The sequence below is a fragment of the Bombus vosnesenskii genome, unplaced genomic scaffold (assembly GCF_011952255.1).
Source record: "Bombus vosnesenskii isolate JDL3184/JDL3185 unplaced genomic scaffold, Bvos_JDL3184-5_v1.1 scf7180000013302, whole genome shotgun sequence".
NCBI classification, from domain to species: Eukaryota; Metazoa; Arthropoda; class Insecta; order Hymenoptera; family Apidae; genus Bombus; species Bombus vosnesenskii.
Window position 1 is genome coordinate 157510 of NW_022882951.1, and position 16526 is coordinate 174035.

At 29.4% G+C, this 16526-nt stretch overlaps 3 protein-coding genes and 1 long non-coding RNA gene across 9 annotated transcripts; 1 reads left to right on the forward strand and 3 right to left on the reverse strand.

The window, feature by feature from the left end:
- Window positions 1-642: 642 nt before the first annotated feature.
- On the reverse strand, window positions 643-3746 carry LOC117234121 (N-acetyltransferase ESCO2). Of its 3 annotated transcripts, none has more exons than XM_033495037.1 (6): window positions 3678-3746; window positions 1786-3298; window positions 1496-1718; window positions 1249-1422; window positions 964-1169; window positions 643-885 (listed from the first exon to the last, which is right to left on the reverse strand). In XM_033495037.1, exons 1-6 carry the CDS (start codon window positions 3679-3681, stop codon window positions 762-764), a joined length of 2244 nt encoding a protein of 747 aa, XP_033350928.1. In that variant the 5' UTR covers window positions 3682-3746; the 3' UTR covers window positions 643-761. The 3 variants fall into 3 exon arrangements, with proteins under 3 accessions (XP_033350928.1, XP_033350931.1, XP_033350930.1); XM_033495040.1 differs by having other exon boundaries at window positions 3624-3746; XM_033495039.1 differs by lacking the exon at window positions 3678-3746 and adding an exon at window positions 3510-3593.
- Window positions 3747-3894: 148 nt separating this feature from the next.
- LOC117234125 lies at window positions 3895-5700 on the forward strand. 3 transcript variants are annotated; one of them, XR_004493477.1, is made up of 3 exons: window positions 3895-3965; window positions 4520-4645; window positions 5459-5700. It is a non-coding gene; the product is annotated as an uncharacterized LOC117234125 (long non-coding RNA). The 3 variants fall into 3 exon arrangements; XR_004493476.1 differs by having other exon boundaries at window positions 3944-4645; XR_004493478.1 differs by lacking the exons at window positions 3895-3965; window positions 4520-4645 and adding an exon at window positions 5231-5367.
- LOC117234124 (galectin-6-like) lies at window positions 5103-8955 on the reverse strand. Its single transcript, XM_033495050.1, has 7 exons — window positions 8391-8955; window positions 6562-6647; window positions 6206-6410; window positions 5928-6125; window positions 5760-5848; window positions 5473-5667; window positions 5103-5302 (listed from the first exon to the last, which is right to left on the reverse strand). The coding sequence occupies exons 1-7, from the start codon at window positions 8478-8480 to the stop codon at window positions 5152-5154; spliced, it is 1014 nt and encodes a 337-aa protein (XP_033350941.1). The 5' UTR covers window positions 8481-8955; the 3' UTR covers window positions 5103-5151.
- Window positions 8956-9005: 50 nt separating this feature from the next.
- Window positions 9006-15941, reverse strand: LOC117234120 (glycogen phosphorylase). Of its 2 annotated transcripts, none has more exons than XM_033495035.1 (11): window positions 15310-15941; window positions 12380-12481; window positions 11982-12296; window positions 11789-11900; window positions 11545-11704; window positions 10973-11443; window positions 10769-10883; window positions 10511-10693; window positions 10072-10419; window positions 9666-9995; window positions 9006-9580 (listed from the first exon to the last, which is right to left on the reverse strand). In XM_033495035.1, the coding sequence occupies exons 1-11, from the start codon at window positions 15550-15552 to the stop codon at window positions 9425-9427; spliced, it is 2535 nt and encodes an 844-aa protein (XP_033350926.1). In that variant the 5' UTR covers window positions 15553-15941; the 3' UTR covers window positions 9006-9424. The 2 variants fall into 2 exon arrangements, with proteins under 2 accessions (XP_033350926.1, XP_033350927.1); XM_033495036.1 differs by lacking the exon at window positions 15310-15941 and adding an exon at window positions 12652-12699.
- Between the last annotated feature and the right edge of the window lie 585 nt (window positions 15942-16526).

A 16526-nucleotide genomic window follows, 5' to 3' on the forward strand; every position in this document is an offset into this window, starting at 1 on the left:
TTATTATATTATATATGACAATAATGTTATATGTATGAAATATTGATATGTTATATTTTATTCTTTTCTTTTTACAAACGTGGAAGTGGTACTGGAAGTAAGAACTGTTACTTTAATAAAGTTATTATAGAGGTTAGATGTAAAACATAAAAATTTATGAACTTATTTTTCTGTTTGTCATGTTACACAGAAAATTACGTATTTAAATAAAAGAATTGTTACCTAATATTTATTTGCACATACATGCATATTTTAATTTTCACAGTAACAGAGTAGTAATCAATTCAAGCACACTAATGGCAATTCTAGAATAGCAATATTAAAATATTTAAAAATTTGTATACTTGGTCCAGAAATATTACGATTTGAATAAAAGAATTATTATTTAATATTTGCATATACATGCATATTTGAATTTTCACAGTAACAGAGTGGTAATCAATTCAAACACACTAGTAGCAATTCTAGAATAGCAATATCAAAATATTTAAAAACTTCGTTCAGAAATAATCAACATAAAAAGCAATTTTGTTAACAGAAAGATTTAAAAACAAAAGTGACAGGAATTTTGCAATTATTCATTTACTGAACGAAGAATAATTAAAATAATAAAAAAATAAATAAGTTCTCTGTAAATACCTATCAGTATAATAAGTTGTGTGACAACATTATTATTTGTACATAGACTTAGTAACAGATGAATGATAAATAGTACTATTACCATAAATTTTGATAGACTTTTTTTTTATCAAAAATAACATTTAACTATACACTTTGAAATTCCGTGTTTTGGTATATTTTTCAGCAAATATTTTTCCGCTCGGAGTTGGAATTGAAAACGCTATGTCATCTATAGGCATTACATAACCAAAATAAAAATGAGCTCTGAAATAGTTTATATTAAATATATTGATTAATTATGCAAATATTTTCGAAATTATTTATAAAAATAAAAATATTTACCTTAATATATCTATCAATTTTGTGGCTATCCCCTGTCTACGATGATTTAAATCCGTCCATACAACACTGATACCACATTTTGCAGGGCTACTTTCTGCTGTACAGCAGTCCAATTCTAGTAATTCAGGGATCATGCGATGTGCAGTCGTTATATGTTCCGCGACTAATACTCCTATAATAGCTTTGTCCCTAATGTATAAATACACCTAAAGAATAAATTGTATCAGAACAAAATCAAATTTATAGTACAAGGAAATTGCTTTCTGATATATTTTTCGACATTACTTTTTTCTCCTCGTAATCCGGTAATTTTGTGCAAGCTAATCCTAAATCTCTGTCAACATATTCTAAAACTTCTTTTACTTTCTTCCAACATATTTTCGAATCACTTGGTTCTACCAAGATTACTCGACTTAATGTAAATGGATCCTCCATAATTACACGTTCTGTTTTCCAACCCTAAAAATAATTTCTTAGGTGGAATGTCAAATACATTATTTACACAAACTACATGCATGTAATTTATACGTACGGAAAATTTTAAACTTTTTTTATTATTATGATAATTTAAATGAGCATTTTCATCTTCTGGATCCCCAATTTGATATACAATACCGCATTCAGCACATTGTGTTGCTCCAAAATTCTTTTGCCCTGCATCCAATTGATATTGATTGTCATCACCATTTAGTTTCATAGACAATTGCCAATTTGTAGTTTCTTTTGCATTAAATGTGGATTTTTTATTATTTCCACTAAAAGATCCATAATATTATGAAAGGTGATTCAGAAATTAATCCGTATTTTAAATATTTTACTTACCTCAAAATTTTATTGTGCGAGTAAGCTTTATTAAATAATGGATAATATTTCTCTTCTGATGTAACTTCATTATTGTCCAAAGAAATATTTTTGTGAACTGTTGGTGTACTAATGTCCTTAATATTCATAGTTGAAGTCATAGTACTAAGTTCACTTGCTGGTGACATAGTAACGTCATTCAATACTGCTACTGGCTTTAATGGTGAAATATGCTCATGCCTCTCATTAATTAGTACTTCCATAGTATCATAATCATCATTAGCCCAATCATTCTCCAAAATTTTTAATATATTACTTACTTTTTCTTTCTCTATGGCAGTTTCCAATTCTGGTTCATCTACTGACAAATCAGTTGCATCAAAAGAAGTATCTACATGTTTCAGTTGTCTATAAGCCTGTTTACTACTCTTTCGATTTAGTGCCATTTTACCATCTGATTGAATCTTTAATTTTACATTATTATTTATAGTTACTATAGCTGAAGAATTTCTCTTTGACGACCTTTTAATCTTGAAAAAGCGTTTATTAAGATCAATTTCTGGTGATAAAATTTCTTCTGGCGATGAGCTTACTAACTCTGTTCTTTGCTCTTCTTTTTTTGAAAAATGTTCTTGTATATTCGTATATTGTACATTAATCATCCCTGTACTATTATTATGTTTTATATCTAAATGTGTTTTCAGTTTTGGTTTCTTAATACCATGTGACACACCAGCATTAATTCCTGCTATTGTATGTTTTTTCATAGATCTTTTATAGTTGGATGCATGTTTTATAAAACTCACTCGTCGTTTTTGTTCTGCTAATTCAGAGATGATTTTACAGTCACGTTTGGTCTCAGAATTACTATAAAAATTTCTAGTACTGAGTGTTATATTCTTCAGTTTTGATTTATAATCTCTATCTTGAAATAAAGCTGCTCTAGCTTTTGGTATTAAATAATTTTCATCAGTTTTTAGCAATTTTGTAACTGTATTTTCTAATTCTTCAAATGCATGTCTCTTTAAGTTATTTTCTTTTTTCTCAGGTGAATTTTCAATGATACCAAGAATATTAAGTGATTTACGCCTATGAACTCTTGGTAAGGATATTTTACTATCTAAATTTAATGATGTTATTAATTTGTTTTTTGGACTTCTAGACTTATGTGGTGTTTCTATTATACTATTCTGCAGCTCTATGCCAAATTGTCTTTCTGATGTATCGAGTATTGTCTGATTCGGTGTCTGCTTATTAGAATTGTTGAATGGAGAGTTAGACAGAAATTTTGGTGAATCTAGTAATATTCCCTTTTGTGGAGAATGCTCCATAACATTCATAGGCCCCAAATCTGACTCTTCTCCAGATGAACTGTTTGAATAGTTCAAATCTCTTTGAATTCTACAGATCTTCTTTTTCTTTGAACTTTCACCTGATCCAAATAAACATTTTTGCACTCTACGTGGGGTGTATAATGATTCTTTTGGTAGATATACAGACATGTTCCAACAGCTTTTAATAAGTACTTCAAAAGCTGAAAGAGAGACAAGAATTATATAAAAATCATGAAAAAATAGAAACATTGTTTACTAATACAACTTTTTATAAAAGAACATGATTTTTTCAAACCGGTTATGATAATAATATAACAATGAATCTTTCCATTTATATTTATATTTTAATTAATATCAATAAAAGCTAGAGGAAAACAAATTCTGGAAAGTATAATAAATAAATAAACTAATCTCAATTAGCACGAAGAATAAATCATATGTTGTTAAAAATATTTTTATCTCTTCTCATTTTATTAATTTTCTAAATATCTCAAAACATATTTTATTACACGTCTATTAACATACCTATATATTTGTGTAATAACCTTAAATAATATTAATATCTGCTTTAAAACTAACCCATTCACATAACAACCGAAAATCTGAAACTGCTGTAAAGTTTCCGTTTTTGTACCATGTCTCCACACACATTCACTCTTCCTAAACTATATAGACGCTCCAGTCAAAAAATATGTCCGATGAGAATATATGATAACAGAGAGGAAATCAAAATGCCACGTGCATTGTTCTATTTGTCTCACAGTATAGGTGCTGCACCACGTAGCTAAATGTTGAAGATGTTCCATGATAGCATATACAAGAACCTATTTACAAGAGCCTATCCGAACTTCTATCCGAAATAGACAAGTATAAATAATATTATATTTTAAAATCATCAAATGTTTCAAAATAATAAAATTACACAATAATTAAACTTAGTTGTTTCAGAAAGAGAAATTAATTGTTTATTATAATCTTTTTAGAGAAGCAAAAAGATCTTTCCTTTCGAACGATGGTGGATCAGTGGAATGACGCAATAATTTTAATATATCTTTTATACACAAATCTACTTTCCTTGCGATAATGTTCTCGTTATAATGAAATCTGAATTTCGTTTTATTAATATAGAAATGATATAAAAATATTATTTGCAGCCAACTATTGAAATCAACTATTGAAATTACTGTTAAAATGAAATTTATATATTATTATAACAAAAACATTATCGAGAGAAAAATAAATTTAATGTTAAATCTAAAAAGTTATCGTAAATAAAGAGTATATTAGAATTATTGGGTCATTCGACTGATTCTTTATCGTTTGAAAGATTTTCTCTTCTTCAGTAAGAACAAATATAATAAACAATTAATTTTTCTTTTTGTCGTTTGTGATGGAACTAAATAGGTTTTTGTATATGCTAGCGTGGAATACCTTCAGCATTTATCCGCTATGGGCAGCACTGGTCTAGAAACAACCGAAAGCATAAACATGAGCACTCTCATTTCCTTGATAATAATAAAGGTGTGAAATATATCATGAAGAAATAGGTAATAAAAAATTAAAATCATAATTAAAATTGAAATTAAAATTAAAAGTTCCTGAATTACAATAATTTCAGTTAATGAGTATTTGATATATTTTAATTCGGTAACAAAGCAATAAAAAATAAAAAACTAATAAAAAGAACGTTGCTTTATTAGATACTTTTGATGTGCAGGTATTTAAATAATTTTAAATAATTTTATGCTCTAGAGATCTACTTCTCAGATAAAGAATAAATAAAATTTTATTATTATATTATTTTAAATTATATATTTATGCAACTGAAGATATTAAAAATATTAATGCATTAATGATAAATTTTTATTATCAATATTATTTCTTTCATTACATAAATATTACCAACAATAAGTTATTGATATTACATTACTTAAAAATGAGAACATTTTTATGTCTTTGTGAAATGCAGGACAAATGATATTTAGTTTTATATGAGAAGGGTAAGTTAAAAGGTAAATGCCATTTTATTAAAATGAATAACAAGTAATAGAGCTTAATTTGAATAGATCATGGCTAGATCATGAAGTACGACGTCTCCGGATATTTTAAGAGTATCGATGATAGTTGGTTGTAATCTATGTTTGAATTCACCAATCATTTTTTCGCCTAACCATATTGTATATGCTTCGATTTCGCACCGAATTCTATAAAAGGAAAATCATAAAAAATTGCAGTCAGAAAGTCAACAAGTTACTCGAATTTTTAAAAAGTAATTAGTAGTTATTTATAACAATATCTTCAATTAAACTTGACCTAGTTAGTTAAAGTTTCATGCATATCGTATTTTGTATTTTTTAAAGATGGAAAAACCTACGTTAGAAGAAAATCACGACCAGGCATCCAGGATAGATGACCTGAATGCCTTTCTTCGCGTCCCCAAGATCCATTTGACCAACAGTTCATAACGACATAGGGTGCGCTACTGCCATATAAAAAACGTGGATTTAAATGCAACGCAATTGTCGGATGTGGATAAACTGCTTTTCCCTTTTGTAAATTTACATAAAATCTGTTAGCAAATATAGAAACAAATTATTCTTTATTCTTTCTTTCCTCTTCTTTGCAAATTTATTTATTTCTCGAAAGATCATCAACACTCACGAATGAGGCAGAAGTTTCAGTCTTCCAGCAATGAAAAGCCTAGTTCCGGTTTTAAATTCATTTTCTATATCTACCGTAATTGGAATATCCTACATACAGAATATTTAATAATAATTGATATTTCAACTAGTAAAAAAAAAACAAGTTAGTAATTTAAAAAAGACTTACAAGAAATTCGACCAGTGGTCGATCAATTTTTAAACTTAAAACGTTACTTGGCCTGCATAACTTTGGATCAGGATAAACGAACAATTCAAATTGCCTAAACCGAGTGTCTTCCAATGATCCATTTATTTCAAGATACATTACATCTTCAAGAGGCGTTCTATACGCAAATGCGCAAAAATGTTCTGCATTGACAGCAATCTAGTAAAAGGAAAATTAATTTCGAATAAATATAAGTACTATAAAATTGATAGTTATGTTAAATAACTCTCATTTCTCACTTGATATTCATTGGCAGTACAAAATATCAAAATATGAACATAGGAGTTCCGGCGGAAGGCGGTATGCCCTGCAGGAGAACAGGTTTCCTCCTCTTCCCAACATCCCCTAAATTTCGAATTTCGAACCACATAACCCCTGTCTAATCGTGCGTTGAAATGTAATGCGATATTTCCGGTAGTTTTGCATAATAAGTTCACTGAAAATCTGTGGCAATTGTGTTTTAACGAATATTACAATTGTGATTTTACAACTTTATGATTGTAATTTTCCTGTTTAAAATTTTACTGTTTATTTTAATGACTTTTAAAATTAAAAAAATTTTGGTTATGAGATTTTTCTTACGATAAGATATCACCTCAAAGCATTGGGAGGAACATAGCCTGTAACCACTACAGCTGATGTTGGTTTCAAAGGTTGCAATGGAACTGGTTTTGAAGCATTCTGGAATAGAGTGCGTGCATACATTTATAGTTAAAGAAATATATATTACACAAAAAAGTATTTATATTAATACTTTATTACTATAAATTATATTTTCGAGATATCTTGTATATAAGACAAACTTTTAATGCAAATTAAATTAATCTACGCTTATGTATAATTATCAAAATATGACACGAATATGTTTTGTATTTCGAAATACCTTTGCGCTTTAAATTTGATAAGTTTAACTATATAATAACTTCTATATAACTTATATAACTTATATTATATAACTTATTAAGTTATTATATAGAACGCTTCAATTCTTTACTAGTCTTTGTTAGAATGTTCTGTAGTATAAACAAGACAAAAATGTTATATATTCACAAATCGTTTTAAACTTTATTAAAAGGTTATAATAAAAATAGGAAATATGGAGAGAACGTAACTTAGTTCTCCGGTATCATTTGATTTCATACTAGAACACTATATATGCTGGATATTCCAAGATAAAATATCGTAGTTAATAAAATAATCTTCGTTTATTAAGGACATGTAGTTTGAAAATAAAGATACAAGCGGAAAATTTAAAAAAGAATGGGATGGGATAAATGTTGGGAAACTATACATAAGCACAATATATATAAACTATTCGGAATCCGAATACGAATCTTCGACATTAGTCGCCATGAGAATCATTTTATTACATGTGCAAGTTTTCATCTTCATTTTCTTAGTACAAGATAATCATTCACAACTACTTGAATCTAAACAAGAAAAAAGATAAGATTAAAGAAACGCTTTTTTGAAATTTCTTAATACCTAATCTGAAGATATTTTCGTTTCATGATTTTAGTATAAATGCAATTCATTGTAAATTTACAGCATAACTTTTAAATGTATTTTTTCTGAAACAAAACTAGCGTTTTAATTAAAAGCTAAGACAGAAAATATTGAGTAAAAATTTACGTAGATGTTTGATTCAAACTTGTGTATATGTACTATACATACATATGTATGTACTGTATATATATGTAGTTTATTCAAGACTAACCATACTATAAATATGCAGTATTAATAGTATTATGTATACATTCATCAGTTATTGATCAATTTTATAGAATTTTTCGGTTGAAAATCTCGTCTTATAATTCTTTAGTGCTAAATATAATTGCCAAAGAGAGAGTAGATTATGATTAGACTGCAGATATTTGTGCGAATTCATATTATTACAGGTATAGATAAAGAATTGAAACTTAAATAAAACAGTTTTATTCTCTGCTTATTGTGACATATACTTTAGTCTTGATGTTTTATATATTTTTACATTCATGCATATGTATATTTTTGTATATATTTGTATATTTATACTTGTCACAAATGCATAAATGTCCGTAGTCAAGTCATATGTATCAGAATTATGTATATACAATGTTATATCATTATACTATCGTATATATATGTGTTCATTATGATTATGATGTATTTATATACCTCTAACCTAGTAAATCAAACTGATAAAGATCATTGACATATTAATCGAATAATTAGTTAATTATATTACTTAAAGCAATGCAAATTTAACTCGACTGAAGATTTAGTTATCAATGTAATAATCAAGTTCACATACTTAAGGTACTAAATAATGTAAATACATATAATATGTAGAATAGGTTAGATATTTGCAACTACATTTTAAATTGGAAAATCTACATTTATGTTATCTATGACTCAATTTTTTTATTACCGATCGATACTCACTAACGGCACTGTTTCTTCATCGACAAACGAAAATTCACGAAGAGCGTTTTCTTTTGTTTGCACGAAAATTTCAGTTTGATGTACAGACATGCTCTCTTTAATAAGTTCGAAAAATGATTTATTGGAACATTGCCATATTTCAAGCTGCGTTTTCGTGCACGCGATATCTTTCTTCTATTTACTTCTGATGCATTTACAAATATATTTGATTCGATTGAAGGCACATATTTAAAAAAACACTTTATACTTCATCGATTTCAATACAAAAAATTTAAGTTTCTTTAATATTTATTTTCTCTTAGAGTGTAATGTAACAATTGTTTTGATATAAAAAGTGGGCCCAAATATTTTTATAACACACGCTTTATTGAGTTAAATATATAGAGAAGAATTATTTTTCTTTCCCTTTTCAAATATAGTAATTCTCTCAAAACTTGACAATGAGCATTTTAAAATATTAGAAAACGGTAATTACTAGTAAATTTTCGCACGTTGTAAACATATAATTAAATATTAATAATAAGATCACATCACAAAGGAATCAAAATTTTAAATAAATAATGTATATTTTTCTTATCATCTTGTCTTAAAAATTTTTAATTATTTAACAGTTGATAGATTCATTATTATCTTTTATCTTTGTTGCAGGTATTTTATTTACAAGTAGAAAAATATGAATAAAATCATTTCTGATGCCACTATTATCTTTTTTGTAGACTAGATTGTATCTGTTGTGTTTGTTCAAGAGACATATCATAAAATATTTTGTGTTCGTCTAGAATATAAGACATGATAAATTTCTTTTTTATATCTTTGTTATGGTTGATCAATGATTAGTAGCTAATAAAATTTTTTAAGAAATTTCAGATATTACATACGTTTTCAAATAAAACGTAATTTACGTAATAAATAGTGATACTGCTCACGCTCGTTCGTGGAAGAATTTTATCCATTTGTTAAAAAGAAAAAGGATTAAAAAATGTTAATAATGTATGCAAGAAGTAACATCGTAAAATATCTAGGAAAGTTATAATTTAAATGTCCCGCGGCTCATGAGGCGCAGGAAGTCGTTGCCAAGATGGTTCAACGCCCCAAATTTCACGAGCATATTCGGCAATCGTTCTATCCGATGAAAATTTTCCCGAAGAAGCTATATTATTGATCGCCATCTCTACCCACTTACTTTCATCCTAAAACACAAAATGGAAATATATAAAACAATAATTAAAAAAATATATAAAAATTATCCTGAAAAAGATTCCGGTATGAACTTACCTGGTAAACTTTACTGACATGATCTTGCATCTTTATATAGCTCTCATAATCAGCAAACAAATAAAATCTGTCCCAGTTTAATAAAACATTGGTAATATCTTTAAATTCGTCTGGATTATTGGGGCTGAAGAAGCCACCCTGGATCTGATCAACACACTGTTTTAGTTCTGGGATTCTATTGTAATAATCATAAGCATTGTATCCCCTTTTCTTCAACTCTTCGACTTCATCAACAGTCATACCGAAAATGAATATATTATCTGTACCCATTTCTTCAGCCATCTCTACGTTAGCACCGTCTAATGTGCCAATTGTCAAGGCTCCATTTAACTAAAGTAATTTAAAACAGAATATTCATTTATTGTTATAAATCGCATATATAAATTGCATATTAAAGTATACTTACCATGAACTTCATATTTCCGGTACCCGAAGCTTCAGTACCTGCAGTAGAAATTTGTTCACTCAAATCTGCTGCTGGAATTATTTTCTCCGCTAACGTAACTCGATAATTCTCTAAGAAAATAAATTTCAATTTATCTCCAACAATAGGGTCGTTGTTTACAACGTTTCCTACACTGCAAATTAGCTTTATAATCTTTTTGGCTAAATGATAACCGGGAGCAGCTTTTCCTCCAATCATCACCGTTCGAGGAACGAATGGCGCGGTTGGATTTTTTTTTATTCTGTTGTATAATGTGATTACGTGTAAACAATTTAATAGTTGCCTCTTGTATTCATGTATTCGCTTCACCTATATTATGGTACCGCATATTAAATAATTATATAGAAATTAAATAATTTATTTGCATATAAACTTAATTACGTCAACTTAATACAGTTACCTGAATATCAAAGATAGAAGCAGGATTTATTTTAACTCCATAATCTTTCTCAAGCATTTGCGCTAATCTCAATTTATTTTCTTGTTTCACTTTCGTAATGCTGCGCTGGAAAACTGGATCCTTGGCCCATTGTTTCAGCTGAGCGAGCTGTTCTAAATGTACTGTCCAGTCGCTGCCAATTTTCTATAAGATAGTGAACAATAATTTTATATCAAAACGAAGATCGTAATTTATGAGTAATTTTTTAATAACACTTACTTCTTCGATTATATCTGAGAGATTTGGATTGCACAAAAGGAGCCATCTTCGTGGTGTAATACCATTAGTTTTATTCTGGAATTTCTCAGGCGTCATTTCATAGAAGTCTTTGAACCTAAAATATTGAGTAAATCGAAACTATAAAACTATCATTTATTACACAAGTTATCATTAATACAAACTTTAAGTTCTAAAAACACCCACACGCCACTTTTCAAAATTTCCGAATGAATTGCTGCGACACCGTTGATAGCGTGACTACCCACAATTGAAAGATGAGCCATGTTAACTCTCTTTTCACCTTCCTCCTCGATCAAAGACATACGACGAAGACGATCCATGTCTCCCGGATATTTAGCGGAAACTTCTTGCAAATGGAGGAAATTAATATGATAAATGATTTGTAAATGTCTAGGAAGAATGCTTTCTAACAGGCTTGTGGGCCATCTCTCTAAAGCTTCTGGAAGAACCGTGTGATTAGTATAAGCGCATGTTCTCTTTGTTATGTCCCAAGCTTTTTCCCAAGGAAGCCCTTCGACGTCGATAAGAATTCTCATAAGTTCAGGAATAGCCAAAGAAGGATGAGTATCGTTCAACTGAATGGCCACTTTGTCGGGGAATAAGTCAAAATCTGTTCTATGGTGTTCCTTTGAACCAAATTTGCTGGCTTTATACCTAGAAATATATATTGTAAGAATGTAATTTGTCAACGAAATATTATATCTACAACGCATTTGGATCTTGAAACTTTGTGAACAAAATAAATATGTAGCAACCTTCGTATGATATCTTGAAGAGTAGCCGCTACCATGAAGTATTCTTGCTTCAATCGCAATTCTTTACCCTCGAAGAAATTGTCGTTAGGATATAACACCCTAGTGATGTTCTCCGCCAAGGTGCGGTCAAACACAGCTTGGATATAATCACCGTCGTTGACTGAAAGAAAAACGATGATCTTCTACGATAATCTATTTTGATTGATGATATATAAAATGATATAGGTAATAAAAACTTGCTTACAAAATTTCAAATTAAATTCTATTGGCGACTTAGCAGACCATAATCTAAGAGTATTAACAAAGTTGTTTTTGTATCCAGGAACCGGATTATCATATGGCATCGCAAATACGACCTGATCAAAAGCAAGGTATGTAAATCCTTTATCAATAACTTTAACTTATTAACTGTACAGATTTATTTTATGTATACTAACTTGAGTATTAACCCATTTCTTCCCTTCAGGAGTATCAATCACCTGTCCATAGAAGTTTACAGGGAGCATGAATTCTGGCCTAGCCTTCTCCCACGGATTTCCATAACGTAACCAATCATCTGGTTCCTCCACCTGTTCTCCATTTTTTATTTTCTGCGCAAATATACCATATTCATATCGAATACCGTAACCATAAGCAGCCAGGCCAAGGGTAGCCATACTATCCAAGAAGCAAGCCGCTAATCTTCCTAAACCTCCATTTCCTAAACCTGCATCTTCTTCAAGTTCTTCGAGCTCTTCAATATCCAAGCCCATCTATAATACAATCCTTTCTTAATTTCTTTTTTTACGATTTTTATTATCGGTAGATGATTTGAGAAATTTTATTTGAAACAAACCTGATACATAGCTTCGTCACAAGCACCTTGGATGCCTAAGTTAATCATGGTGTTTTGAAGAGTCCTTCCCATGTAGTATTCCAGGGAAAGGTAGTAAACTCTCTAAAATAGTAGGATAAAAATATGTTACATAATACGGAAAATAAATTAGAACATTTCAGAAGGTACCAATTGTGTATTTATGTATTTTCAACGATAAAAGATTATTTGTTTAAAGATAAAAGGAAAAATATCAAGTTTTACAAATATCAAGTATTACAAGTATACTGTACATTTCCGTACGAACATTGAACCGTAGGAAACATTGAGCTTATGATTCTATGATGTAAAGGAGAAAAATAAAATTCAGTACTATTGTGTCTTCTGTGCTTCCGTTATGAAATCATAGTGTACATCTCGTATTACGCAGCGAATGGCCTAACTAATAAAAATAAATCGAGACGACAGTCTGAAACGAGAGAGCAAACGAAAGATAACGCTCAGTTAAAATTGATCTTTATTACGTTCAACGATTACTCCGAAATTTCGTTTAGTTCCTCCACGTGTTCGACGGTCGTTTATTTATAGCCGAGATGGCTGAAGATACTCCTCTAATAAAACTTGATATTATTTCTTCTCGTGAAAAAAATTGTACTATTTGTATAAACAAAAAAATTATAGGAAATAAAAAAGTGGAAAAGGTAATGAAAACAGATGTGTATTAATTTCTTTTATACGTATACGCAGAACAATGAAAATAATGCTTTCCTTTTCTCAAAAGTGTTACTACTTTTGCAAAAAGTTTGCAATATTTTTATTTTTGTATCTTTTCTTGGAAACAAATTTTTCAACTTTTTATTTCAACAATATGTAAGCATTATTATATAATATTTTCCTTTTTTAATGAAGCTTGTCATTATTGCCTAAAACCAACAACTCAATATCGTAATCGATATATCCTTGTACAATAGCTGTCAAAAGATTAAACAACAGAAACAGTATACATTTTCAGAACGTTTGCATAATGTAACGGGACCATATCCAAAAGTCTATCCGGTAGTAAATGTGTTAAACGTGACTTCTCGGCTTTTAATAGTTGTGTCACGTGATCTGTATTGTCCAACCAATTTCAGTAATTTGTTATGATTAACGTTCTCACAAAGGAAACCCTGCTTGTGACGACTTATTTTATGCTTATTCTCTTTTTATTTCTGTTACAAATGTACAAACTACATTACAAATTAATCATATACACATAAATATAGAATGTATATAGTAATTTGTAATTACTTTATTAACATACTGATTTGCTTTTTTATTCTCAATTTTCACAAGATTCTAATATTTATATTATGGTTACTAATGTGAGCAGAACGATAGCAATGCCCTTACCTAAAGATACTACCTACGCTTGTTTTATTCCTGTCTACCTATTCCTACAGCTTTATGGGTGAACACCACTTTCTACTTTTGTATTATCTCTTTTCTGTAATCCCTTTACCTGTTTCCTTTAATTCTCTTTACATACTTTCTCTTTCTTTCTCAACTGCTCTTTTCCTTTATGTTCGCATTTTCAACGCATGTCTTTGATTTATATACAACTATTCTAAATATACGGAAGGCGCAATTACCTAAAGAAATATTTCCAAGAAAATTTATATTTAATCAGATTTATGTTTCGTGGTCGTAAAAGTCAATCGTAAAAATTGGCCAATAATTCTTACTAACTATGCATAATATTTTTTTAAGTAAAATTTACGGGTGCGCTCTGGATAATTATTTTGCTTATATAAACGAAAAATGTATGACTAGTAATAGTTGATTATAGCTCAATGTTCAATATACATGATAATGTACTTTACAAACAATTCTTTGTAAACAATTATTATTAATCCATCGATATAGTTGGAATGTTTTCAGAGATTGACGACGGTCTTATCGCCATCATGACATTGCTTCGAAAAGAATGAAAACTGTTTGGCTTAAGACCTCAGGGTAAGGCGATTATAAGTCAAACTGAAAATAGACACTGCAACGTGTTGCATCTTACATTTCGAAGGTTCATTTCAATATAGCATCTGTTTATGTAAGTATAAATAGTATTCATACGTAAGTGGACGGATTATTTCATTACTAAATGCATAAAAATTTTACCGTTTCTTTTGTTTTGCTTAAGAATTTAAATACCTAACATTAGTGTATATTTTCTATTAGACAAAAACATTATTGTTTTACATTTGTTTATCTTGATCTAATTTTACTTAATATTAATGTTTACTTCAAAATAGTTTACTTATCAAACTAATTGCAGTTCCAACTAATCAAAATTATCTTTAATATGTTTTTACTTTGAAATTATTAACCGATGTGATCAACCCCTTAATCTACGATTTACATTCGAGAATTTTGGGCCAAAAACGTAAACAAGCTATTATATATTATATATTATATTTGGCCCGATCATCGTACTACGGACTATGCCCGTAGCTGTAGCTGTGTCATAGAAAATGCATACTTAAAGGCATCGTTAATCTGTTGTATTTTTTGAACCATTTTCAATTTAATTCTGTTTTTTCTTGCGTTAAAAAATTTAAATTTAAGGGAAACGTAGAAGAATCGTATTGATAACATGCTAATGTAGTTGTTTGTCGACTTAACTTTATGTTAAAATTTTTCTTATATTAAAAGTTGTATTAGAAAACTCTTCGCTTATTGGAATAAAAGTTTAACATGTATGTATTTCTACATGTATATATCACACAATCAAAACGATTATCAAAATACGCAATAAATTAATGTTTTAATAAATATTAGATATTATACTTACCGACAATCGTTAAACAAGAAATCAAATTTATTATAATCATAATTTTCATGCATGAAGGTTATGGAGTATACATAATAAGTTTAATAACTTGAAGAATTAAGTGATCAATGGTATACTTGCATACTTTTGGGTCTTTCTCGTAATAGTATTGTTGAGTGCGTATCCATCTAGAGACCAAGTTGTCCTTGACGCTGTGTGCCAAGGCCATGAAATAATCTCTACTCGTAGCCACATTACGATCTTTCACCAAAGTGTAATGAAGATGCCTATTGAATGTTTTCTTAAAATTTCCCACATTCTCCACATCAACAATTCCGCGCACAGAAATTTGTTTCCTCTTTTCGTGATCCATGTCTGATGCTGACATTTCTCTTTGTTTATTTTTCTTTTTCCTTACAATATAATGTTTATAAATGCAATACTATTTTACTTATAATTTGTATTTGCTTATTTTTGTTACACAAGATCAATTTCGTGCCCTAACACTATAGGTTTAATTCAACTTTCTCTCGTTTTTACGAGAATCAAATTCCCTTTATTCTATTAATTACTATTGTTACTACACAACGTTATATACAAATGTTGAATTAAATTCTGAAGTTGTACTCTCACAGATAAGGATACGTTACAAACGTAATACTTTTATTGATGATTCGGAAGATTGGCGAGAACAATGACCGGTTTTCACGACACATGAAAGAATACCGGTGGCACACAGATTCGCACTCGTATACTGCACACAGGCGAATGACATGAGTCCAAATCCTCGAAACGGTCACCTTGTATGAAGGTCGCGCAGGCGTATTGCAATGGATTACATCACATGATCTGCAATGATAATACCGACCAGGTTTGGAAAAATTAAGCATGCATTCCTGCCATCTATGATGATCTTCCGACACTGGTTTGAAAAATTCAGTAGCGTATCATTAACTGACCATGGCCCCGCTTTGTTAACTGGCTGTTGCTATCCCCACTACTTTTTGAAACTAAGAGATACATATGTACTGAAAATTTCCTAGTTCCTAGGTCCTAGAGCTGTTTCCTTCGGTAATTGGTCACATCCAAATCCACGATCAGTTAACGTGATCCTATTATGTTATCGGTCTAAATTCTACGACAAAAAAGAAAGGTCTATCCTATATTTCACGTACTAATAAACGAGATACGAATGTAATAGCTGCTTTATCGTATCGTCAAAAATATTATATAATAAAATGGCTACTTACTATTTTAGAATACTATATTAGTTGATTTGATCTAGATATTATGGAGGATATAAAGAAAGCAAATCGCGTAATTCAGTGTCTTATTTAATATAATTTATTTATAAATTAATCG